The 24,948-nt window shown below is 36.2% G+C and overlaps 2 protein-coding genes and 6 non-coding genes across 9 annotated transcripts; 1 reads left to right on the top strand and 7 right to left on the bottom strand.

Annotated features, from left to right (window-relative positions):
• Positions 1–883: 883 nt before the first annotated feature.
• On the top strand, positions 884–16,549 carry rnf208 (ring finger protein 208). The gene is made up of 2 exons (XM_051910506.1): positions 884–1,562; positions 14,393–16,549. The coding sequence occupies exon 2, from the start codon at positions 15,421–15,423 to the stop codon at positions 16,204–16,206; it is 786 nt and encodes a 261-aa protein (XP_051766466.1). The 5' UTR covers positions 884–1,562; positions 14,393–15,420; the 3' UTR covers positions 16,207–16,549.
• Positions 3,870–3,989, bottom strand: LOC127521990 (U8 small nucleolar RNA). The gene has a single exon (XR_007932505.1). It is a non-coding gene; the product is annotated as a U8 small nucleolar RNA (small nucleolar RNA).
• On the bottom strand, positions 4,397–4,529 carry LOC127521985 (U8 small nucleolar RNA). The gene has a single exon (XR_007932500.1). It is a non-coding gene; the product is annotated as a U8 small nucleolar RNA (small nucleolar RNA).
• On the bottom strand, positions 4,928–5,060 carry LOC127521986 (U8 small nucleolar RNA). Its single transcript, XR_007932501.1, has one exon. It is a non-coding gene; the product is annotated as a U8 small nucleolar RNA (small nucleolar RNA).
• Positions 5,474–5,601, bottom strand: LOC127521989 (U8 small nucleolar RNA). The gene has a single exon (XR_007932504.1). It is a non-coding gene; the product is annotated as a U8 small nucleolar RNA (small nucleolar RNA).
• On the bottom strand, positions 6,141–6,273 carry LOC127521984 (U8 small nucleolar RNA). Its single transcript, XR_007932499.1, has one exon. It is a non-coding gene; the product is annotated as a U8 small nucleolar RNA (small nucleolar RNA).
• Positions 6,688–6,821, bottom strand: LOC127521988 (U8 small nucleolar RNA). The gene has a single exon (XR_007932503.1). It is a non-coding gene; the product is annotated as a U8 small nucleolar RNA (small nucleolar RNA).
• Positions 16,550–17,961: 1,412 nt separating the features above from the next.
• On the bottom strand, positions 17,962–24,520 carry si:dkey-106l3.7 (uncharacterized). 2 transcript variants are annotated; one of them, XM_051910504.1, is made up of 6 exons: positions 23,795–24,520; positions 19,979–20,143; positions 19,622–19,778; positions 19,433–19,503; positions 18,821–18,921; positions 17,962–18,685 (listed from the first exon to the last, which is right to left on the bottom strand). In XM_051910504.1, exons 1-6 carry the CDS (start codon positions 24,410–24,412, stop codon positions 18,616–18,618), a joined length of 1,182 nt encoding a protein of 393 aa, XP_051766464.1. In that variant the 5' UTR covers positions 24,413–24,520; the 3' UTR covers positions 17,962–18,615. The 2 variants fall into 2 exon arrangements, with proteins under 2 accessions (XP_051766464.1, XP_051766465.1); XM_051910505.1 differs by having other exon boundaries at positions 19,979–20,140.
• Positions 24,521–24,948: the final 428 nt, after the last annotated feature.

Genomic DNA, 24,948 nt, shown 5'->3' with positions numbered 1-24,948 from the left:
TATGAATGAAACTTTGAATGTGCAGCTTTATGAGGGGAGTATTCACATGTTTCACCTTGTGGATGCTAAAAAAGGCTGGAAAAATCCCATAGACTTACACTGAACGGCCCATGTTATATCTAGAGACCAGAGACTCAGGAATGAGACTATTTTGACCCAGAACAACCAAGCGACCCCCTAGTGACCACTCAGAGCACCCTAGCAACCGCTTAAGACATAAATGCATCATGTTTTGTACTCTGTAGACACAAAATCTTGTTGATGTTGTTTGTGTATGCACATACATACGCAATTCTCCTCTCAGTGCTGTGGATTATCTGTAGGTCAGCACAAGGGCATGTGTAAAGCTAAAACTGATGAAAATCTCAGTCTGTTATATAACACAATCCCCCAGTCCCAGCATCCCCCATGTTGTTCCCGCTCCGCACAGATAAATAATGCACTACTGCAGACCTACTACCCTCTTCAAACATCTTACACCTGTACGTTTGCGCACCACATTTAATTAAATATCACAACATCAACTGTCAGCCTTTCAGCATCATAATTTGTATTGTATGTTTTTGTATTGTATCTCTCAACCTGTCACCTGGTTGTTTAAAATGTCTTTGCTTTGGTCTCAAAGCGTGAGAATGATCCAGAGCGTATACAATGACAAAACACGAATGTTCTATGATCGCATGTGTGTAGTTGCATCTGTACACTGTTCGAGGCAGAGAGAGTCAGAGTAAAACAAAGAGATGGATGGAGACTGAGAGAAAGAGAGCTTGCAAAGGGAGGGGGGATGAGTTGGGGTATCTGATTGGCTAGATTTTTTTCCTGGTGAAAACGTGATCCAGCCTGCAGAGGCACTGCAGCAGAGAGAAATAGAGAAAGAGAGAGAGTCTGTGAAGAGGAAGAGTCGAGATACTCACAGAAACAGAGGCAAAGCATGCACTTGTGAGTCAGAGAGTGTGTGTGCGGGTGTGTATGAGTGTTTGTAAGAGAGAGAGAGAGAGAGAGAGAGAGAGAGAGAGAGAGGAAGACAGGGAAAGACATCTGGCTTCACTGAAAGATATTGCATAGAAATAACATACTAGTAAGAATGCCCAGTAAGAAGAGGACGGACAGAGCGTGAGAACATTGAAAAAGAGGAGAGCGGACGCAGAGAACTACGAATCCTCTTACACAACTGACTGACTGGGTGAATGAATGAATGAGTGAGTGAATGACCAAGGACCATCACTGGACAAAAAGAGCCCATCGTGGACAAGAAGAAGAACAGAATGGTGCTTTGTGACGCATCTGACATCTCGTCCTCCATCTTTCCCGTCCTACACCCTTCCATCCATCCTTCTTGGAGACAGGCAGTGAAATCTTTCCTCCGTCCTCTCGCATGCAACAGGAGCATCTGATGCGATTGGCTGTGCTTAGAGGGACGAGATAGCCTGAGACAGCAGCAGAATCACAGGAACTTTGTGTCCCCATGTGAGGAAGACATTAAGATGTTATGAATTGACTAAACCACTCTTCCAAATCCAGAGACTCGCCACTAAATGCACACTAGAAACAACTAAATACAGGTAAGCATGCTTAAAAGGGTGTATTATTATAATATGCCCAAATGAGTTTGAACCTTTGCATGAGCATCTTAAATGTTATCTAAATGTATATGGTAAAACAAGAATGTGCAGTTTTTCCTTGAGGTATTTCTACCTAATAACTAATATCTAAAATTCAACAACATAAAAATATAATATTGGTGTAACCTAATACGTTCAGGTTAAATCATTAAAAAATATTTTTGACTTGAATTTAATTATGTATAGTATATATGTATACTATATTATACTATGTATATATCATATTTTAATAAATATATAATCTTCTATAAATATTTTCACTTGAATTTAATTATATATATTTTTAATATACATATTTAATGCTATTTGATTTATATTTTTAGTTAATATATTTATTATAATATTTTATAATAAATGCATAATATGTACATTTTAAATATTGTATTGTAATACAAAATCTAAAAATATGCATAGATATATTATTAGATTCATATACATAATCTAATAATTGATATTAATCTAAAAATCACATTGATGAATAAAGGTGAATGTAGGTGTTCAGTAGTTTTGTTCTTTATTTGTCAATTTGTCAATGTGATTTTTTTTGTAGCATGTGGGTTTGTGCATCTCTGTGCATTTGTGTGTAACAGTAGTGTGTCATATTTCTGAATTTCTGGGTCCCACATCCTCACGCAGGACTTACACTTCAGCTCTTGTGTGGCCGTATTGACCGTGATGTGGAATAGGGCAGGTTGCAATTCACTATTGCATGCACACATAAACACCGATTCCATCAATGACTCACATTATCCGAGTGGGCATCTGATCACATGGGGCTACTATACACCGACACATATACTATCCAATATGTGTGGTTAAGACAGAGAAGGACCTGTGCTTGAGAGTGTTATTGTGTGTGTGTGTGTGTGTGTGTGTGTGTGTGTTGCATGCACAGGCGCTGCAGTCCGTGTGCTGCGTATGCTGCTCTGGTTGCATAACCGCCGCTGCTGGCGCACCCCTCCCACGACACTGCACTAAAAACTGCTAACACAGATGCACACACTCCCAGAATACTAATAAGCACCAAAAACTTGACCAAACACCCAGAAGTCCCTGTCTGCTTCCTGTAGTGTAGATTCAGCCCCGACACAATGAAGATTCAGCAATCGATACTGTCCGTCAATATCTCAAAGGAGAAAAGCAGATATATCTGTCTGTGCACCTGAGGTCATGCCAACATCAGCCGAAAATAATGACTTTGTATTGATAAATGTTATTGGTACTTGTTGTTGGTGTCACCATGTAGTGATGATGGCAAATTGTTTACCCCTGATTGGTAAAATCAAATACTAGATGATTGATGTTAGGATTGATTACAATTTCTGATATAAATTCCATTGTGATTCCTTTAAGAAGTGACATTTTTAATTCCACTGTATCCAGTAGGATATTTATTTTTTATTATATTTGGAATTAGCTGGTGTTCCAATTTTGTTCCTTTTGCATTATATAAGAAATAGGCAAATTATGATAGAAATTGCATTGACATTCCATTAAGATTTGGATGGAAGCTGAAATTGTATGGAAGGAGATATTCCACTGGTAAAATTTCTATTGTCCAGTTTATTCTTGAAGACACAGTTGCAATCTAGCCAGTCTGTCCTATTATAGTTTCATCCCATTAGGATTGCTTCCAAAATATGATAGAAATCATTAGCATTCCTTGTGGATGTTTTGACAGACTTGTTGGGGTCATTGATCATTTTGCATAGCTATGTTGAAAAATCTATGTTATAGTGGTAAGAAAAGTTCAGTTTAATCATTAGCCAGTGTTTTGTGATGATTAAGATTCACTTAGCTTGCTTGTCACTCATCTAATGCTAACCTTTTGAAGCTAATTGGTTGTAGTGTATGCTGTTTTCTCACGATCGGCCAGTTTCCAACATTGTTAGTAATGATATTTTCGACATGTCTAGTGAAACGGACAAGGTGATCTATGTCAACAGAGGCTAAGGGAACAAACAGTCTCTCTCGTGAATGAACTGTGGGTAAAATGGCTGACGCCTGCTCTGAATGACAGCCACTGAATTATTAAACACTGCTTCCTTTTCGCTAAAACTAGCATGACCTGCATTCTCTACAGCTGCTCAGCACACACAAAACAGCCATTACATTGAGGATGCAAACATAGTCTGACAAAAACTTGATCATACTTATCACGCAGTACCAAAAAAAACCAACATCCGTCCATATTTTCATCATCCAGAATCATCTCACAGTTTTAACTAACAACTATAAAAACTCAAGATCAGACAGAATTCTTAAAGAGATTGTAAAACCTAAATAAATATGGAACATAATCATATATTCAAGCCAAACATCATATTCTGTAATCTTATTTCAGGTAAAGATAAACCTCATTGATGTCACTTTGAAACAGAAAGCTTTTGTAAACCATGCTTGCATTTTCAATCATGGTTGTGTTTCTGACTCATTTGAAGTATTAAAATCTCAAACCAAGTATTTAGCAATAAATTTAATGACTAGGATCAGACAAACATTTGTGTGTTTTTTTTAAAGTAAGTTAGAGTAATTCAGTTTTTTTCAGCTCTCATATTAGCATATTGGTGGTTTCTGCAATCTCATTGGTGGATTTTAAAACCAATGGTATTCTTATCCATGGATAACACTGTGCAACTACAAAATAAAAATACAACACTGCACATTTGTAATAAAAAAAAAAAATAAAAAAAAAAACAACTATTACCATAGTTCCAGCATTTATAAACCAACAAATAAACTGCATTTGTATTTAACAGCTGTATAAATTAAAGATCAGACAGGATTCATAAAGGGGTTGCAAGCCCTAAACAAATATGGAATATAATCACATATTCATAGAATCCAATCATCATAGTCTGCAATCTTATTTCTAAGATAACAGGCAAGGATAAACCTCACTGATGTGGCTTTGAAAAGGTCTCAGAAAGCTTTTGTAAACCATGCTTGCATTTTCAATCATGGTTGTGTTTCTAACTCATTTGAAGTATTAAAATCTCAAGCCAAGTATTTAGCAATAAATTTAATGACTAGGATCAGACAAACATTTGTGTGTTTTTTTTTAAAGTAAGTTAGAGTAATTCATTTTTTTTCAGCTCTCATATTAGCATATTGGTGGTTCCTGCAGTCTCATTGGTGGATTTTAAAACCAATGGTATTCTTATCCATGTATAACACTGTGCAACTACAAAATAAAAATACAACACTGCACATTTATAATAAAACAAAAAAAAATTACCATAGTTCTAGCATTTATAAACCAACAAATAAACTGTATTCTTATTTAACAGCTGTATAAATTAAAGATCAGACAGAATTCATAAAGGGGTTGCAAGCCCTAAACAAATATGGAATATAATCACATATTCATAGAATCCAATCATCATAGTCTGCAATCTTATTTCTAAGATAACAGGCAAGGATAAACCTCACTGATGTAGCTTTGAAAAGGTCTCAGAAAGCTTTTGTAAACTGTGCTTGCATTTTCAATCATGGTTGTGTTTCTAACTCATTTGAAGTATTAAAATCTCAAGCCAAGTATTTAGCAATAAATTTAATGACTAGGATCAGACAAACATTTGTGTGTTTTTTTTAAAGTAAGTTAGAGTAATTCAGTTTTTTTCAGCTCTCATATTAGCATATTGGTGGTTCCTGCGATCCCATTGGTGGACTTTAAAACCAATGGTATTCTTATATATCCATGTATAACTGCGCAACTACAAAATAAAAATACAACACTGCACATTTGTAAAAAAAAAAAAAAAAAAAAAAAAAAAACTATTACCATAGTCTTAGCATTTATAAACCAACAAATAAATTGCATTTTTATTTAACAGCTGTACAAATTAAAGATCAGACAAAACTCATAAAGAGGTTGCAAGCCCTAAACAAATATGAAATACAATCACATACTTATAGAATCCAATCATCATAGCTTGCAATTTCTAAGATAACAGGCAAGGACAAACCTCACTGACGTGACTTTGAAATGGTCTCAGAAACCTTTTGTAAACTGTGCTTGCATTTTCAATCATGGTTGTGTTTCTAACTCATTTGAAGTATTAAAATATCAAGCCAAGTATTTAGCAATAAATTTAATGACTAGGACCAGACAAACATTTGTGTTTTTTTTTTTTTTTGTTTTTTTTTTTTAAGTAAGCTAGAGAGAGTTTAAATTCAGTTTTTTTCAGCTTTCATATTAGCATATTGGTGGTTCCTGCAATCCCATTGGTGGATTTTAAAATCAATGGTATTTTTATTTTTTCATGTATAACATTGCGCAACTACAAAATAAAAATACAACATTGCACATTGGTAAAAAAAAAAAAAAAACTATTACCATGGTCCCAACAATTATAAACCAACAACCCAGACAGCAACATAGTTTGGCCCAGAACCGGCCCACATCTGATACATGTTGATTACACGCAGACCAGACCTGGGCCGGATCTAGCCTAACACTATGTTGCTCTCAGAGAAATAACTAGCTTCTTTCTTTAACTGCTGTACAAATTAAAGATCAGACAGGATTCATAAAGGGGTTGCAAGCCCTAAACAAACATGGAATATAATCACATATTCATAGAATCCAATCATCATATTCTGTAATCTTATTTTTAAGATAACAGGCAAGGATAAACCTCACTGATGTGACTTTGAAATGGTCTCAAAAAGCTTATGTAAACTGTGCTTGCATTTTCAATCATGGTTGTTTCTAACTCATTTGAAGTACTAAAATCTCAAGCCAAGTATTTAGCTATATATTTAATGACTAGGATAAGACAAACATTTGTGTGTTTTTTTTTTTTTTTTTTTTTTAAGTAAGCTAGAGAGAGTTTAAATTCAGTTTTTTCAGCTTTCATATTAGCATATTGGTGGTTCCTGCGATCCCATTGGTGGATTTTAAAATCAATGGTATTTTTGTTATTTATTCATGTATAACACTGCGCAACTACAAAATAAAAATACAATATTGCACATTTGTAAAAAATCTATTATCATGGTCCCAACAATTATAAACCAACAAATAAATATAATCTTTCTTTAACAGCTGTAGAAACTTAAGATCAGACAGGATTCATAAAGGGTTTGCAAGCCCAAAACAAATGTGGAATATAACCACATATTCATAGAATCCAATCATCATATTGTGTAATCTTATTTCTAAGATAAAAAAGTAAGGATAAACCTCACTGATGTGACTTTGAAATGGTCTTGGAAAGCTTTTATAAACCATTCTTGAATTTAAAAAAAAAAGACTTTCAAAAAAAAAAAAAAAAAAAAAAGGAAAAATGTAGGGCGGAGACATGGAGCTATCCTTGTTGATTTGATGGAGGCAGATCTCAAGAAAGGGGTGGGGTTTATGAGGACAAAATAATGTGAGAGGTCTGATGTTTCACTGGAAAATCAAGCTGTGAAATTTTGTTTAAAAATTATGAGGTCAAAACATTTTTTTAAACATGAAACATATGCATGTATAAATAATTCACAATAAGATCAATAACATGTGTTTAATTGATTTTCCATTTAATGTAGACTTTAATAACACACAGTATTTATCAAATTATGATTTAACAGTTCAAGTTGAATTCCACTTACATTACCGTTCTACAAATGCTCATAAGAAAGTTTCTATGAGAAATTATCAGTAACAAACTTTTTGAAGTGTCTATGAAGCAGCATAGTTCAGTTCCATTACATGATGTGAAAATATTTATAAAAATATTTATAATAATATTCATAACAATACACACCTAAATCAGTAAATTACTAAAAAGCAGATAGTATATATCATAACATTGACAGTGTTTGACTTAGATTTCATATTTATTCAGGTTTGATGATAAATACATGTAAAGTGTAAATGACTTTACTTTTATATATATATATATATATATATATATATATATTTACAATTTGTAATGTTCTCCAATTTTCACAATACACATTTCAAAGCAGATTTACAGAAAATCATGGTGTTAATCTTTATAGTATCTTAATAACTTCATGCCTTATAGTCACATTTAGCAGATTACCATATTTAGCTGGATGATAATATTTTTTTACATTTTGCAGTGATATAAACAATCAAGCAGTTAAGATTTGCTATATAACATCACTTATCATGTTATATTTAATGTATAAATTAATGTAAACATTAAAAACTGTATTGACATTTTTAAAATATTAAATGTCATTATAAATAAAAAAAAAAAAAATTATAAGGCCTTTAAAAAGATCTTTTTCTGACTATTTTTTTTTAATGATAAATGCACATAAGTGGGTTTGCATTTAAGATGTTGATTGTTGATATTGTGTTTCAAAAACATGCACTTTATGTACAAACATGAGTGAAATTGCCCTGTGACTGTATGTGTGAGATTTGCTTTGGCTGTAAGGGCAGGGCTCAGGACAGTATTTAGAGACAGAGGTGAACAGCTGATAGCATCTCTGGCACAGGACATGATGCTCTCTTGCTGAAAGTCCCACTGCACAGGTGGAATGTATCCAGAGAGAGAGAGAGAGAGACAGGCGGTAGGGAGAGATGTGCTTGTGGAATGTGCAGGGTGGTACCTGTGTGTATTTTTGTTGTGTGTTGTATGTGTGTGTGTATTTGTGGGAGTGAGCAGGGTATGAGGACAGGAATGTTTCAGATATTTTGATGACTGTGCGTCCATCTGTTTGCTTGCTTTCAGTGTTGAATATCGCATTCTGTTCATGATGGAAGCTAGTGGAGATTTCCAGTGATTTTTACTTCTGTAAGGTGACATTTTTGAGTAAATCAGGGTATTCAATATGACAGGTTCAAGAAAAGCATTCATGAAAAGCAGGTTATTTGCCAGAATGAATGCGAGTTTGCTAAAACCATCATATAACTTTATCCATCTGCCTAAATATGGTCTCTGTTGATTTCATGTTCGCTTTAGATGTGAAGTGTTTCATTTACACCCCTAGAGTCAACAAACAGAATTGTAAAATGAATGACTTTTTCAAACAGTTTTCCTAAACACTCCCCCTAATCTGCCATTGGTCACCCAAACAGATAGTCCCGCCCCTAAACACTATTGGTTGAGCTGTTGCTGTGTTAGGCTGATTCTCAAACAAACAGAGCAATTTTTATTTTGATAGTTTGAATTTTCCAGAAAAAAATTACCTTACAATGCTTTACTTATAGTTGTCTCTGCATATTAAACTAGGATAGAAGAAGAAAGTATTATAGCCTATAACCTTGAAAAAAAAACCCACAGTAAGGCAAATTACTTGTGTATTTGTGTCAGGTGGTGCCAGAATGTACTGGAATGTGATGTCTTGACAATGTGATGAGGTAGTGGATAAACTCAGGAATGTTGTTGACAGTTACTTAATGCGTTCAGTTATTGAGCCTTCTTTTGAACACATATTTCTGTATTTTGTGTTTTAGAGGAAAAAGTAAGTATATGGAGTATCATTAATGAACATTACAAAATAATATTAACTCCACATTATTAATATGTGAAGAAGCAATTAGATTTCACTTATCTACAGTGCAACGCTGCAGGAACATAAATCAAGTGACCAACAAAATGTCACCGAACATGGTACCATGTAAATACCTGTGTATGAGAATATAGTAATGATTTAGTATATGATATCAAAAATAGTATAACAATCTGAGAACTACCATCACTCTCCTCGTAAGTAGATCATAGATACCATTGGCTTACGATGCTTTTGGGAAATGGAGCCCAGCTCATCTCAGTTATTCGCTGTCTCTTCATCATTCTCTCTCTTCATTATGTTTTGTGCTGACAGGGTCGAACACACACATGATTTCATTAAGCGCAGCAGTGCTGTGCTGAGCAGCAAACGGTTGGCCTGCTTTAATATGTTATCTGCTGTCTGTCTCTCTCATGAGCCTCTTACATAACGGAGGAGCTTGTCTTATCAAATATGAAATCCTGTGTGCAATGGTAGAGGAGAGGCTGAACTGCGTTTGCTCATGACAAACAAAAAAATTAATAGCAGTTAATCGATTTGCAGGGCTAAAGTGTTTTGGACACTATATTGACTGAAATTGTAGAATATACAAGCACACTGGAGAGCACTAGACTCAAGTCACATTACAACAAAATCTTTTTAACACCAACAAAAAAGTACCAAGGGAGTCATTTTTACAATAGTAATAACCTATGGTACTTTTGGGGTTCCATGTAAATACTTTTGTGGTGAATATGTTAATCAAATGGTATATAGCAAAATACCATGGCATTATAAACTGATACCATAACTATATTGCACAGTACTTTGTTAGAAGGAAAACAAAATCATGAATAAACCATAACAAAAATCAATTTTATATATCTTTATATATCTTTTAGATATCTTTAGACCAGGGGGCCACGAGGGACTGTTTAAAATGTAAGGGAATTTAAAAAAAAAAAAAAAAAAAAAAAAAGACAACTTTTGTTTTTTTGTTTTTTGCAACAATTCATTTTGTTTAATGCAATAATTTATGCAATATGTTTAATTATTTTTTTATTTATTGTATTCTATTGAAAGCCCTAGTTTGTAACCATAAGAAAGGAGAAAAAAAAACAAATCTGCATGTGACCCTGGACCACAAAACCAGTCATAAGGGTCAATTTTTTTAAATGGAATAAATAAAAGCTGAATAAATAAGCTTTCCATTGATGTATGGTTTGTTAGGACAGAACAATATTTGGCTGAGATACAAATATTTGAAAATCTGGAATCTGAGGGTGCAAAAAAAATCAAAATATTGAGAAAATCGCCTTTAAAGTTGTCCAAATGAAGTCCTTAGCAACTCATATCCACTCACAAAAATAAATTTTTGATATATTTACAATAGGAAATTTACAAAATATCTTCATGGAACATGATCTTTACTTAATATCCTAATGATTTTTGGCATAAAAGAAAAATCGATAATTTTGACCCATACATTGTATTGTTGGCTATTGCTACAAATATACCCGTGCGACTTATGACTGGTTTTGTGGTCCAGGGTCACATATAGGAAAAAAGTATAGAAGTATTTATCTCCTATGTCATGATTATTATTTTTCTCACACAATAGAAATGCATCTTTATTCATGACAGTACATACCTGCCATAATATTTCAGGAAGCAATTGACAAATCCAACTCAAAAACCAACTCAAATCCAAATTTCACGTATTTAGTATAATGGTAGGATAATGTACAGTTCTCTTTGTGTTGGGGTCCTGATCACCCTGTTGGGGTTTATTTTTGTTATTTATATATGTTTAAGGATCTCTAAACAGAAATGTCTGAAGGTTTGACAATCATATCACCCATCACATCTCACAGTTTCCAACGCCCATGCACCAGATGACTATGCTGATGTCAGAAAGATTATTCACACCTTTGTGTGTGTGCATGTCTGTGAACCAGTGAGAGCGCATGGTTATTTTTGGCTCTGCCTCACAGCTCTGCGGTGCCGTGGCAACTCGAATGAATGTGACTGACAGTTACTGGCTGATTGGTGCTTCTGTGACCTCCAGAAAATAAAGGACAGTTTTGAGCCACATCCTGTGTTCACATCCTAATTAAATTATTGTAAACAACTAAGCCAATGAGAGAGATGGGAAATAGAATAAACACAGGTTATGATGAGGAGTTATTAAGTCTGAGTGGTCACAACAGCGTCAAGAAGCTGGTTGCAAAACAAGCGTGTTTTGTGTGCTCGCCTGCGCATGTTCCAGTGTGTGGGTGGGTGGGTGGGTGTGTGTGTGAGTGGAGGTCCACGTCTGCGGTTGGAGAAGAGTGTGAATCTTCAGAAACGGGTGGATGGGGGAGGAAAGAAGAATGCAGATAGTGGAGAGACGCCATAATCTAGCATAATCTAGCTAATTCATGTCATGTCACGTATGATTCCTGTGCTAAATTCAATTAATTACTTAATTCTTGACTGCTAAAATACATTTTTAGGTGTTTAGTATAAATACATTCCCAGATATATCTGCAATGCAGGCATTGTCCTTTGACCCAGAAAGGCATATTCTCTGACCTGTGATGTACTATGAAAATAATTTGCTTGTGTATTGTTAAAAAAGTACAGTTGTGTCCCAAATCACACACTGTACACTATGCACTTTCTATGCACTATGTACTCTACCATCTAGTGTTTACATTTTATTTTGTCATTCAACATCAGTCTGGTAGCCCTTTCCCTTTGCTATAGTAAAGCTGTGATAGTTGAGTGCATGAAGTGTCCAACATTCCACACATTGGGTACATTTTTCATATTGTATACTAATATAAATACACATATTTGCACACAGGGCTCTTACTCATTTAACCAAAATGGATCCATAAATGACATATTGTTTGATAATAGCAAAATACTATACATTAGGCTACATTATATTGGCTACATTATATTATTATTCCCTTATATTGTCTTACAAAATATTGAAGAGAAGATAAAGCATGTTCACACAGCAACAGAATATGGCTGTCAGTTCTGTATTTGAGTGATTAATATGGTTATATATACACAGTTTGGTTATTTACCGGAGTGACAACCGCATTCTACTTTATAACTATGTCTGCGCTTGAATCAAATGCTTCACTTAAATATAAAAGCTGCTGTCTGTTAATTATGATTTGACAGGTGAACTTGCACTGTTATTTACATCACCATCTTTGATATTTACTTTAGTCACTGTTACAGTTGATATTATTGATAGAATAAAAGGTTCTTTTGCTCTTTCATACAGACAGTATTTGACATTTTGTGGTTGTCAGTTCTAATACAGTCTGACAGTGTGAACAAAAGAGCACTGCATGAAAATAACAAAAATGGTGGGCTAAATGTGTAGCGGTAACTACCTTGAAGTCATCCATAAAACTAAATTAAATTATTTACTGACACTCATGTCATTCCAAACCTTTACAATAAAGAGAGATTTTCAGTTAATAATTACTTATATTTTGTCTTGTTCATCACACAGTGCTATCAAAAAGCTTCAGAAGAGTGGCAAAATAGTGCATACTGTACATTTATGGTGCTTTGTTGGTGTGTGTTTATTTTTTGTCACTTAATATCGGTGGTCTTTAAACTCTCCTTTTGTTTCACAGAAAAAAATAATAAATAATGACAGTAAATAACAATAAATTGATGTCACTACCATGTTGGTTGTTTTAATATGATGTCACAGCAGGCTTTCATTAATTTCCGAGTTTCCAGTGTGTAATTACGAGACCAAAGACTGTTTTTTACTAATCAGAATCTGGTAATTATGGTAAATCCAACATGATAAGAACATACTATTCCCCTCTTCGAGCCAGCAGAGCACTGTGATGTGACAAACTATGCTCCTGTGATAATCATTAAAGTGCTGTCACGCGCATGCAGTGTAAGCAGCTTTGTTAATTTAATGGAAGCGTTCTATTTTATCACATAAGATGGCTAGCACAGTGTGGATGTGGAGTAAAAGGACGCATGTTCTCTCTCTACCTTTTCTGCTGCATGTAGGTCAGCTTCCTCTCTCTGCTTCTTTCTCCCTCCCTCTCTTTTTTCTCTCTCTAGTACATTCTCTATCATCACATCATGCACAGCGTGCAGAGAACTCTTACAGATGTGTCAGTGTGCTCACCACTGTTAATAAAGCACACACACATTCACAAACCACACTTAACTGCAACATTTTTTTTTTTCTCAGATGATAATTCTTTAAATTGTTACATCCTTTCTCACGCTCACATAAATAAATAAAAAAAAAACTAATGACATACTACAACTAAAACGGATCGTTCTGGTCCTGGATGCTGACTGGAAAATACAGCATATGAAACATACTGTATATCAGTGTCCTTAATATTATTATAAAAAAGCAATAAGATACTCAAACCATGCTACTTTATACTGTGAATATATCACTACTAAAGAGGTTGCAGGGGCTGTGCTTCATGCCTAACAACTCCCTTAAGCTGTGACAATATTCACAAACTATTCCCAAATATGTCACAATACAAATGTGAATCTAAGTCACTCTGGATATAATATCTAATAAATGTAAATATAGCACAGTGTTTCATACCTTATTGCTTTAAGTCAACGTGAAATCAAAACATGTAACATTTTTACTTAATGAAGACTTATTATAAACAATTTACTGGCAGCCTAAATGTTTCTCTTCATAATCTTTATTCCGATATGTCACACCCACTTTTCACCATACAATCAATTTATGCTAAATTAAATCAAGTCCCGCCCTACATTATTTCTTGTTGAACATCCTGTTTCATTCGGAAATATGTCACATTCTGGAAATAAAACGGGCTGCGAACAGCTATTCTCATTGACTATAAATAAGCACTGGCAGCCATTTTAGAGTAGTGGGATTCATAGTGTTGTGTTGTGTTGTGGTGCATGTATAGGTTTATAGCTGTAGGACAGATTGTTCTGTGGTCAGGTCCTCAGTCTCTTCCTCCACAGTGCCCATGCCCCACAGGGCCCCAGATGGCAGCTGGCAGATAAAGCAAGGGAATTTTTTAGACTGGAAAAGATGCTGCAGGGTTCCAGATAACTGCTGTGAATGGACATGTTGCGCAGATCACAGTCTTTTGCACAGAATCAGCTTTTAAATTTTCTTCCTCCAAATTTGCCCATTGCTGTTTTTTAGCTGTAGATGACAGGACAATTTTTTAGACACTGATCCCAAGAACACAGGCAAATGGCCTGGAAAAGGCTGAGCTGTGTCCTTGCATTAGCATCACCTGAACTGCTTTATTTCTTTCCTCCAGGAAAAGAAACAACACTACCTATGAGTCTGCATATCTGCGCCACCCTGGGAAAAGTGCTGGAAGCAAGTAAGGTCTGGCAAGACTCCTGAGACACTCTCAGACCTGTCACGTCACCAAAAAGTGGACGCACAATCTGTCAAGCTCAACACAGACCTCTTAAGTAATTCTGGTCTTTTAAGGACTGGGAGAACACCTTCCAGATCTTTCCTATGCCACATGAGCACCTCCCTGAAAAGACTTATCAGAATAAAGGTCAGGGAGGTGTAAGTGCACACAATCACGAGAAGAAGCAAGAACAGAGCATGGTCATACCACAACGGGGACCTGAAACAGGAAGAAGGTTGTGACATTGAAGTGAGTGTAGCTTCTGTTCGGCTGGTTGCATCAGTTCCTTTCTGAAACTCATAAAGCAACCCATGAGAAAGTCTACGGACGTTTGGCTAACAGTATTAAACAACAGCATTTCTTAGTAAGATCCTAAGATTCTCTTCAAGGTACTCTGTGTTTAGGTCCTTATTGTATTTATGTCCAAATAAATGTGCTGTAACAGTGAAAACACTGAAACAATTGCCAACATATCTTCTGATCTTGAGTGTGATGCACTTTGTAGTGTTTAGACATTTATTTTGTAAGAAATAATATCATTGAATATCCTATTACATTGAACTCTCAATTGTGCAATATCAGTGAACAGGGTGTAAGTCATTGCCTCAAAACTTTGTAAACCACTAAAGCCACAAGCTGCAACTTCTTGTGACATCTGAAGCAAGACACAGTCATCTGTTGTCCTTCAGGTCTTTTTATACTGTGCACTGGCTGGAAGTCTTTGCCCATCTGTGCCACATAAAGACTCAGGGTGACGCAGCCTGTGACCAAGGAGGGGCTTTGAGACAGCAATGGACAAACCCATCCGTCCTCATGTCCCCTGCAATGGCTGAATGTCCTCCCCCAGTGCACTGAAGACGTTCTCTGCAGGACCGTACACTACACCCAGTTCCTCTAGCCAAGAGCACCACCCCTAGGAGTGAATGTCCTGCCTGCGGCGCCAACCTGTGACCATCCCTATGGACACCGTCAAGATCATCCAGTCGGAGAAGTTCCCTCGGGAGTGTCCGGTCCCCGTGACCCAGCCTCGCTACGCACCACCTCCCCGCGTGGCCTGGGATGGAGGAGGCGAGGGCGAGGTTATTGTTAACCAGGCATGTGGGGACCTGTCCATGGAGGTCAATGGGAACACTGTGGTCCCACCCAGACCCCTAGTGTCTCCTCCTGCCCCTGTCCTCCGCCGTGAAGCCAGTTATCTTGCCCAGCGCAAGGCCAGCACCTCCGACATCTGCTACCATCAGTTCCACTACAAGATGGACGACGTAATCGTCAACCAGTATGTGCTCCGTTCTTCCTCCACCTCTTCCTCCTCCTCCTCCACCTCCTCAGGCCCAGTAATGCCATGTGAACCACTGGACTGCCCCACGTGTGGACACACCTATAACTTTGCTGGCAAGCGGCCACGTATCCTGTCCTGTTTGCACTCGGTGTGTGAGGAATGCCTGCAGATCTTGTATGAGTCCTGTCCCAAGTACAAGTTCATCTCCTGCCCCACTTGCCGCCGCGAGACCGTGCTCTTCACCGACTACGGGCTAGCCGCGCTGGCCATCAACACCAGCATCCTCAGCCGGCTGCCGCCTGATCCAGCGGGGACCGTGCAGTGGGGCAGCGATGGTGACCGCAGCTGCTATCAGACGGTCCGCCAGTACTGTCAGTCGGCTTGCACTTGCCACATTGCCAACCCTCTTTCCTCCTGTGGCATCATGTAGACCGGAGAGGGCTGATGACCGGCACAACTCATCCCAAAAGCTATCCACATCTGAAAACCTTGAGTCACACACATTCACCTTCTCCAAAGGGTCACAGATGTATCTGTATATTTAATAGCACAGGATGCTATGTGGACTTGAAGTGAAAAGGACACTTGTGCGCAAAGACAGATATGAAATATCAGAGTAAATGTATTTTATGTATGAACTGATTTCCCTATAGCCCTCGATCTCTTGTTTGGATGTGTTCGTCATTGACATCTCTTTACATGGGAATGCCAAGGGAAGTCTATCTCCCCCCATACTGGGTATAATAAAGACCAATAAAGAATTTAAAGTCAAACTTTTTGTTTGGTCTAAACTTTTAGTAGCTCATTTAGGTGCTGTAAGCAATTCAGCTATTTTGCAAACATTTTCTAAACCTGAGCTGCATCCAAAATCACATACTCTCCGAGTAGATACTACTTTTCAATAAGTAATTTCTTGCGATATAATATATGTATATAATGTGTTTAGTATAAATTTAATCCAGACATGTTGGGATAGTAAAGTAGTAAAGTCACGGGATAGTAAAGTGTAGGGATGTGTCCAAAGCCAAATACTATGTTCAGAAAGGAAATGACGCATTCTACAGAGCCTCTAAAAGGACATGGAGAAAAATATGAGATGGGAGGTAAAAATATATTTCATTTTCAATGCTTTTGCATTCTCTCGCAATTATATAGTTGGGTAATTATATTGTATATAATTTGTGGGTATCAGGGAGCCGCTATCAATATGCAGGAAACTGAAATCACTTTTAAAAAAAGAGCTTGCTTTTCACTTTCACGCTTCGAATTCGTGATCACGCATACTCTGTGTATAGGGAGCGGCGGTACTGACCGCACATTTTACAAGACATTTGTCAATGATGCTCAGGATCTGTTGTGCACCAAATTCCGCGCCATCGTCCTGTCAGTCATCTCTCCTTACTCTCTTCATGTGATGAGTGAAATCTGATGTACTGTAATGTAACCGACTATCGCAGCAAGCCTAACTTTGTCCCTTTAGGGGCTCCGTAGAATGCGTTACTTATTACTTATACGCATTTCCGAATACGGATTTAGGCTTCAGTAAAGTGTCCATTGGATGCGCACTTCAGAATCTCAGTAGCAGCAGGTCATCTGGGAACTATTATACATACTGTGAATTCAGACATATTACTCTTTTCACATACTGTTTTTCACCTACTATAAGAGAGAAGTATGCAATTTCAGATGCAGCCTTAGTCACTGAATTAGGCTGCACCCATTCCTACAACCATACGCTCATCTATCCAAAACCACACCCTCCTCATGTTAGCCAACCTGATGTCAGGAAACCCAAAAATCATTTTTAAAAAATTTAAAATCTATTAAAAAAAAAGATCTGAAAAAAAAAAAAAAATCACTGACCTGATGGAGATGATTGACATTACAAATATTTACATATACACATATTTATATATATTCCACAAGCCAAAACAAATGATCCTGTTAAAAGGTTACATACTAAAGTTCTTAATATCATGTATTGCCTCCTAAAACATCAATGACTGTTTGCAGCCTTTTGTGATAGTTGTGTATAAATTCATATTGTGCATATTGTGGATAAATTATTTTGTATTGTGGAATATATTAAAAACTGTATCTCTTTTTATAAAAACTGCTAAATATCATATTCTGCTAGGTGAATGTAAACTTACTGTATATGAAAGGATGTAAACTTGCAAACACATCTGTATATTGTATATTTTATTACATTATTTTGTATTAAAACACTTTACACTACGAAATAAGGTAAAAGAAAAGTTGTTTTAGCAGCAAAGGTTGACGTACTGAGAATGACCATGATAAATGATAAATGATAATATACTAAAAAAAAATTAAAGATCCAGCAGTGAAAATTAAACCATTGCAACAATTTGCATTGCATGCAAATATACCATAGCAAAAAACAAAAAGTGCATTGACAATTCCACAGAACAATTAAGTACATGAAGATTATTAGTAGTACTAGTACTAATACTAGTACTAGTACTTTATTTAAGTGCAAAGTACTTGACTGAAACACATAGGCCTGGTTTCACATACAGGGCTTAGATTAAGCCAGGATTAGGTCTTAGTTCAATTAGGACATTTAAGTATCTTTTATAAACATGCCTTAGAAAAAAACATTACTGGTGTGCATCTTGAGACAAAATAATGTCAGTGACATATTTTAAGTTACAATATGACAGTACAAGTTGCATCAAACATGCATTTTAGTCTAGGACTAGCTTAAGCCTTATCTGTGAAACTGGGGGAAAGTTACACATAATAGTGCCATAATCCTCAGGTAAATGGATGGTGTGTATGACTGCTTTGAAACACCATCACTGTGACCTGAATGTCAGAGACGTGTGGTCATCCTTCTGCTCCTGAAAATGTTTGGCAGTTTTGTCTTCTTCTTAGGCTGAACGCTTTGAGTAAAGACACATTTATGAAGATATACTTAATAAATCAACATTAACAAATAATAATAAAAAAAAAAAGATACAAAATCAATAAAACAGGGATCATATAAAAATCAGACTTTGATTTATTTGAGTTCTTACCTTTGACTTTCTTTGTCAGACTGTTGTGTTCCCTGCCTTCGAAATGATGTAAATTTTAGCTTTTGGATCTTACTTAGCTTTTTGTGTTCATTTTCAGGTTGCTGGTTAAACAAAGAGAGGAACAGTGATATTATAATAACTTTCAACATCCACATTTGCTGCTTACACTACTACTAATATTAAAGGGATAGTTCACCCAAAACTGAAATCCAGTCATTATTTACACCCCTTATGTTGTTCCAAACTTGTATGAATTTCTTTTTTTCAGTGCAACACAAAGCACAAAATAAAAGGTTTAGCAGAATGTCTGAATGTGGATGAGAACCAAGGGCCTGACTTTATAAATCATTATAATTGCACTATATATAAGTCTTCTGAAGACAAACAATAACTTTTCTCTGAGGAAAAGACAGAAATTAAAGTCATTATTCAATAAAAATATCTGTTGTGGTCAACATTCCAACAATTTTTTTAAACAGTCTTTTATAAATAACTCCTTTCATAATCATACAAGTTTGCGAAAAACATCAGTGTGAGTAAATTAGTTTTCGTTTTAGGTCAGCTTATTCCTTTAATATCTATAATGTTTTGTTCCACTCAGTGTTCACTTACAGGATCTTTATCATCAGGCTCCTCGACTAAGACATCTGCAATAAGATCGTCTCGAGCAAACCTTGCTCTCCCTGTAGGACAGACATCTATTTTTAACAGACATCCACTAAAGCCAGAATGTCTTTTTTTAACATATATATGGATTTAAACTAGAACTGAGTTCATCTGTCAAAAACGGTTAAGACTCACTGTGACGGCCGACGGCTTGAGTGTCAGATACTGATCTGTGCCGAAACCCCATGGGTTCCTTTAGGCGTGACGATCCACTGGTTGGATCTTCATGACCCAGAATCTGTAAACTTTGACTGTCAGGATAGCTTATTTCCTCCTTGTGTAAGCGTACACACTGAAAACATTCAGTTAGAGAGTTAATGTGCTGGAAATATGAGGTTTCAGTTTACAGGAAACAATAAGAAGTCATTTTGACACATGACACCACTTTTGACAAATCGACTTGAGCTTGGCAGCAAAATAGAACTGGAAAGTCTTGAAAGAGTTATAAGACCTAAATTAGCAGCTTTTCTATAATATATCAGTGTCTCTAACCTCTATTTCAGCATGCTGACTCTTCAGGATCTCCACCTCCTTCTGCAGGCTGTGGTTTTGCTGCTGTAGCTTTGCGATGTTCTCCAGCATCCTGCACACCTGCTCCAGGTACAGCAACCCTGGAGAGAGCTTGTCCAGCCTGTATTGATCACCGTCTGCAAACTGCTGAGACAGAGAGATCCAGACCTGTATTCATTAAGATTCCCAGTGTTGTGAACAGTACAGCTTTTATCATCTAATTTGGTGGGATATAAAAGGCAAAAGCTAATCAAAGAACACTATTTGTATAAAATGAAAAACATGATCCCTGTTCTAGATTCAGATTTCTCTGATCTTAGTACTAAATAGTTTACAGATTATAGTTATGAACTTATTCGGAGCTGTTCGGAGCTGTTTGAACAAATGAATATCTCAACATAGGGAAGCTGAGCTTCTGAAGTCCCATTAAAGGAAGTGAATGCAAATAAAAAACGTTAAAGCAGAAGTGCATGATTTCTGTATTACTCACATCATCAAACAGATTTACTAAAATAATGACTGACTGTTCTTAATCAGGTTTTCCGAAAACTCCCCCTCTCAGATATTGGTTGAATAAAGAAATAGTCCCACCCCCAAATGTATACAAATTGCCTGAACTGTTGCTGCTCAAACAGAGTAATGTTTTGATAGCGCCACATTGTTGAAACTTTACAGAGAAATCAACTGACAAATGGCTTGTAATTGACTCTGCATATTAAGCTGAGATAGAAAAAAGTATTTTAACATAAAAACACAATTCACCTTTAAGAAAGAGCAATGAATATTTATATCTGAATACACACTGTAAAAAAATATTTTCATAATTTGTTATCACAAAGTTTTTTCTTTTGTCAAATCAACTTAAATAATTAACGTGGTTCAGATAACATAATATTCTGAGTTTCTGTTTTTTTAAACCAATCTCCGTTAACTAAAATTTTTAATTTCAATGAACTCAAAATTTTAAGGCAACCAGGTAACTTACTTTTTTAAGTTAAACCAACAATTCTTTTTTACAGTGCAGATAGTAAAGTAGTAAAGTAGTAAAGCAGGCCAGAAAGTTTGAAAATGTTTTAAAAGCTTGAAGTTTGAAGGATTTCAGTTTAAAGTTTAAAGTAGTTTTAAAGTTTAAAGTTTGAACAGACAGACAGACAGATAGACAGATAGATAGATAGATAGATAGATAGATAGATAGATAGATAGATAGATAGATAGATAGGTTATATATATGTATATCTTAAATACACAAGATTTACAAACGTTTTGACCCCCTCAATGTAAGTTTATGAGACTTTTATGATTTTCAATCTTAATTTTTAGCAAATCTATAAGATCAATTAGAATAGATATAGCACACTACAGTCTGAAGGTCTGAGCCGAGTTGGTTGTAGCTTGAAAGCTCTATGAGGAGATACTGTTTCATTTTGTCTCAGAAGAAGAAGAAGAACAAGAAGAAGTTTAAATAGTAGATCAGTAAGTTGGCCTTTTAAAGCCAACTTTATTAAGATATTTTAACTGAAAGGTCGAACTGGTTTCAAATACACACACACACACACACACACACAGAAAAACTGACTCAAAACCTTACAGTTACTGAAATAAAGAGTGCAGTACGTCAAAACCCGGAAGACTAATTCGCCACTGGTTCCCTCAAGATTTCCATATGGTGTTTTATAATAGGGTTTTTTTTTCAATTTATGAGTAAAATAAAGCCTGTGGTAAACGTAACTTGACGATACTTTGAAGTTTTGTTCTACAACATAAACTGCACACACCCATACCGGAAACACAAATTTTGAAGCAGTTATGTTTATTTTTGAAAACGTATGTGTCTAATAATTAACTAGAAGACACTTTGAGGTATGAGTGTGTGCAGTTTACGATGAAGGAACCAGGGGGGAATTAGTCTTCCAGGTTTAGACGTCATTCCTACACCACTCCACAACCTTCGGGACTGCTTCCTCATGTAACAACTAGCCCCTCTATACTACTCTCTTTCAAAAACTGAAATAACTACATAACTATAAGAACTCTCTGGTGAACATTTAACAACCAATTTCTTTTAAAATTACACAAGAATAACATTTGTTATTTCCTTATTAGAATGAAAAGATTGTTTTGGTTATGGTTCTATAAAGTATTTCTTCTCCCTACTGTTCCCATCGAAGCGATAACGTTCAGACATGTCCCGCACAGATCTCTATCATTCCTCTTATCCTGCTGGCACCATTCCAATCATTCCTCTCTCACCTGAACCGACCGGTTCACAGTCTTAAAGCACTTGTTTAACCTCTCATGACACAGATTCGCACCAGACATAGAAAAGATGTCTAGACTGTGCATGTACATTGTGTGAGTTCAAGACAGATTCAACACGTGTTTCGGCGTGATTATGTACCTGAGCTAGTCATAAAAGGTTAGGCAACTTGAGGACTGCTTGTCATTTCTTGACCATGAAGACTCACATGACATGGGCAAAGTGCATTCGAGCTCTATACTTTGACCTCGACCATTTCACCTGTTGTTACCAGTGAGATTACTATGTAATTTTTTTAAGGAAAAGTTGTGCATCATAATTATGTTCGAGCAATTTTTTGTCTAAAATGTGAAAAATATTATGAATCACATGAATCACTTAAAAGACCTAATATATATACTGTAAAACATTTTCAGCTGGTTAAACTTAGAAATGAAAGTTCACCTGCTGCCTTAAAAATGTGAGTTAACCCAACTAAACATAAGTTAACTCAACTTGAAGATAATCTTTGTTTCAACTCACAAATAGTCAAGACAATGCATTACTTTAAGTTTAAATTTTAACTTAAAGTAATGCGTTGTCTTGACTATTTTTTAGTTGAAACAAAGCTTATCTTCAAGTTGAGTTAACTCACATTTTTAAGGCAGCAGGTGAACTTTCATTTCTAAGTTTAACCAGCTGAAAATGTTTTACAGTATATATATATATATATATATATCATATTATATCAAAATACAATAATAATGAATGAATATTCATTTAAAAACTTAAACTTAACAAATACACAAATTAAATGATGATCTGTTTGGCCTTTTTGTTTGCCATTTTATCCAAGACATGCAAAAATACAGTGAATGCAGGAAGTCTATAATGCATATGACAAAAATGTGTGCAAATTCCAGGTAAGTAATGTTGGAGTGTGAGGAGCGTAAGGAGTGTCTGATGTCAAGTGTGTGACATGAAGAATGAGCACTATATGTCATGTTCATGTCAAGTGCATCTGAACACTGTAAAACATTTTCAGCTGGTTAAACTTAGAAATGAAAGTTCACCTGCTGCCTTAAAAATGTGAATTAACTCAACTTGAAGATAAGCTTTGTTTCAACTCAAAAATAGTCAAGACAACGCATTACTTTAAGTTAAAATTTAAACTTAAAATAATGCATTGTCTTGACTATTTGTGAGTTGAAACAAAGATTATCTTCAACTTGAGTTAACTCACATTTTTAAGGCAGCAGGTGAACTTTCATTTCTAAGTTTAACCAGCTGAAAATGTTTTACAGTGAAGCAGCTCATAGCACGTGTTTACAGGTGGAACAGCATGATTACATTAGTCATAAAAGTGATTTATGGCAAATAAAGAGATGTGCTAACCAGTGTTCCCTATTATAGCAAAATGGTTTCACTGAAAAGTAGGCACAAGCAATAAAATAAAAATATAACATTAAAATTTTTGTATTTTAGATTTGAAGACATTTTCTATTGTACTGTGAGGTATTAAAAACAAACATCTTTAAAGGAAATAGATTCTGACTGCTTACCTCCAACTGGCTGTCTACTGGTTGGCAATGTTGGTCGTATTTAATACGTTTTCTGTACAGATCTGCTTTTATGGGATCTGAAGGTTGTGAATGTGTTCTCCTTGGGTGAGCAAACCGATGATGTGGTCTGGAGCTGGTTGGGTGATAGCTGGTTGGAAAAGAGGCCGTGTGACAGCGATACCGTGGGCCAGTGGGCCCCCTTTCCGTCTGATGCAAAGGTTCTCTCCATGAAGGTGGTTCTGTCCTTCTCAAGGATTGCTCCACCTTCAGACATGTTGTTTTTGGAGCCACAGAACCGAGAGAGACACATGAGGATGAGGAGGAGCAAATAGAAGGAGACTGGGATGAAGGTTGGACATCATTCACTGTAGAGCCAGAAACTGGGTGTGATTCTTCAGATGTCAGTGCACTACATTGATGAGAATGACAGGGACTAGTTGTACTAACCGTCTCAAATCCTGAGTCCTCGGATTCTGATTTTACATTGGATAGTGGGACGGAGTTCCTAGACACTGAGTCTAATCTGTCCACACCAGCTCCTGACTGAAAGTGTAAATCCGAGTAGCCTTCGGTCACCCAACTCTCAAGGAGATTCCCAAAATTCCTATATAGGTTCATTGATAATGAATTTCTCTCTTCAGGTACTCAGTTTCTCTCCCCAGGCTCTCGTAGTCAATCAGAACACGTGAATCTCCTCGCAGCACCTTGACTTTCTCACAACTGACTAGAAACTTGCAGGTCGGTTTTTGTCACATTGAACTAAAAACACCTTTCAAGGGCCGCCCACATTCCGACTCTTTAGCTTCTCAATCAGCTTCTGACAACTGCTCCACTTCTGGTGCCGTTCCTAAAATCCTGAGCTCATGTTCATTGGCAGATCTGTCAAGACATGTTGTGAGGGTGTTGAAACTTTCACAAAGCCCTTAAACAAAGAAACTGCTGTCATCCTGAGAAGAATAAGCAATGGTCTCCATAGCATTGAAAAGATCACAACTAATCCGACACAAGGCCACCATAGACATAATAGAGAACAAGTACCCCAAAAAATGAGTTTGGTCCCCCAGTATTCAAGACATGGTTAGGCTCTTGATCCAACATAATATGATGGTAATATGATGGCTTTGCAAATGCATAAATATACAGAACACAAGAGA

This window comes from Ctenopharyngodon idella, chromosome 10 (assembly GCF_019924925.1).
Source record: "Ctenopharyngodon idella isolate HZGC_01 chromosome 10, HZGC01, whole genome shotgun sequence".
NCBI lineage: Eukaryota > Metazoa > Chordata > Actinopteri > Cypriniformes > Xenocyprididae > Ctenopharyngodon > Ctenopharyngodon idella.
Note: the sequence above shows the minus strand (reverse complement) of the source record. Positions and strands in the feature narration are given on the sequence as shown.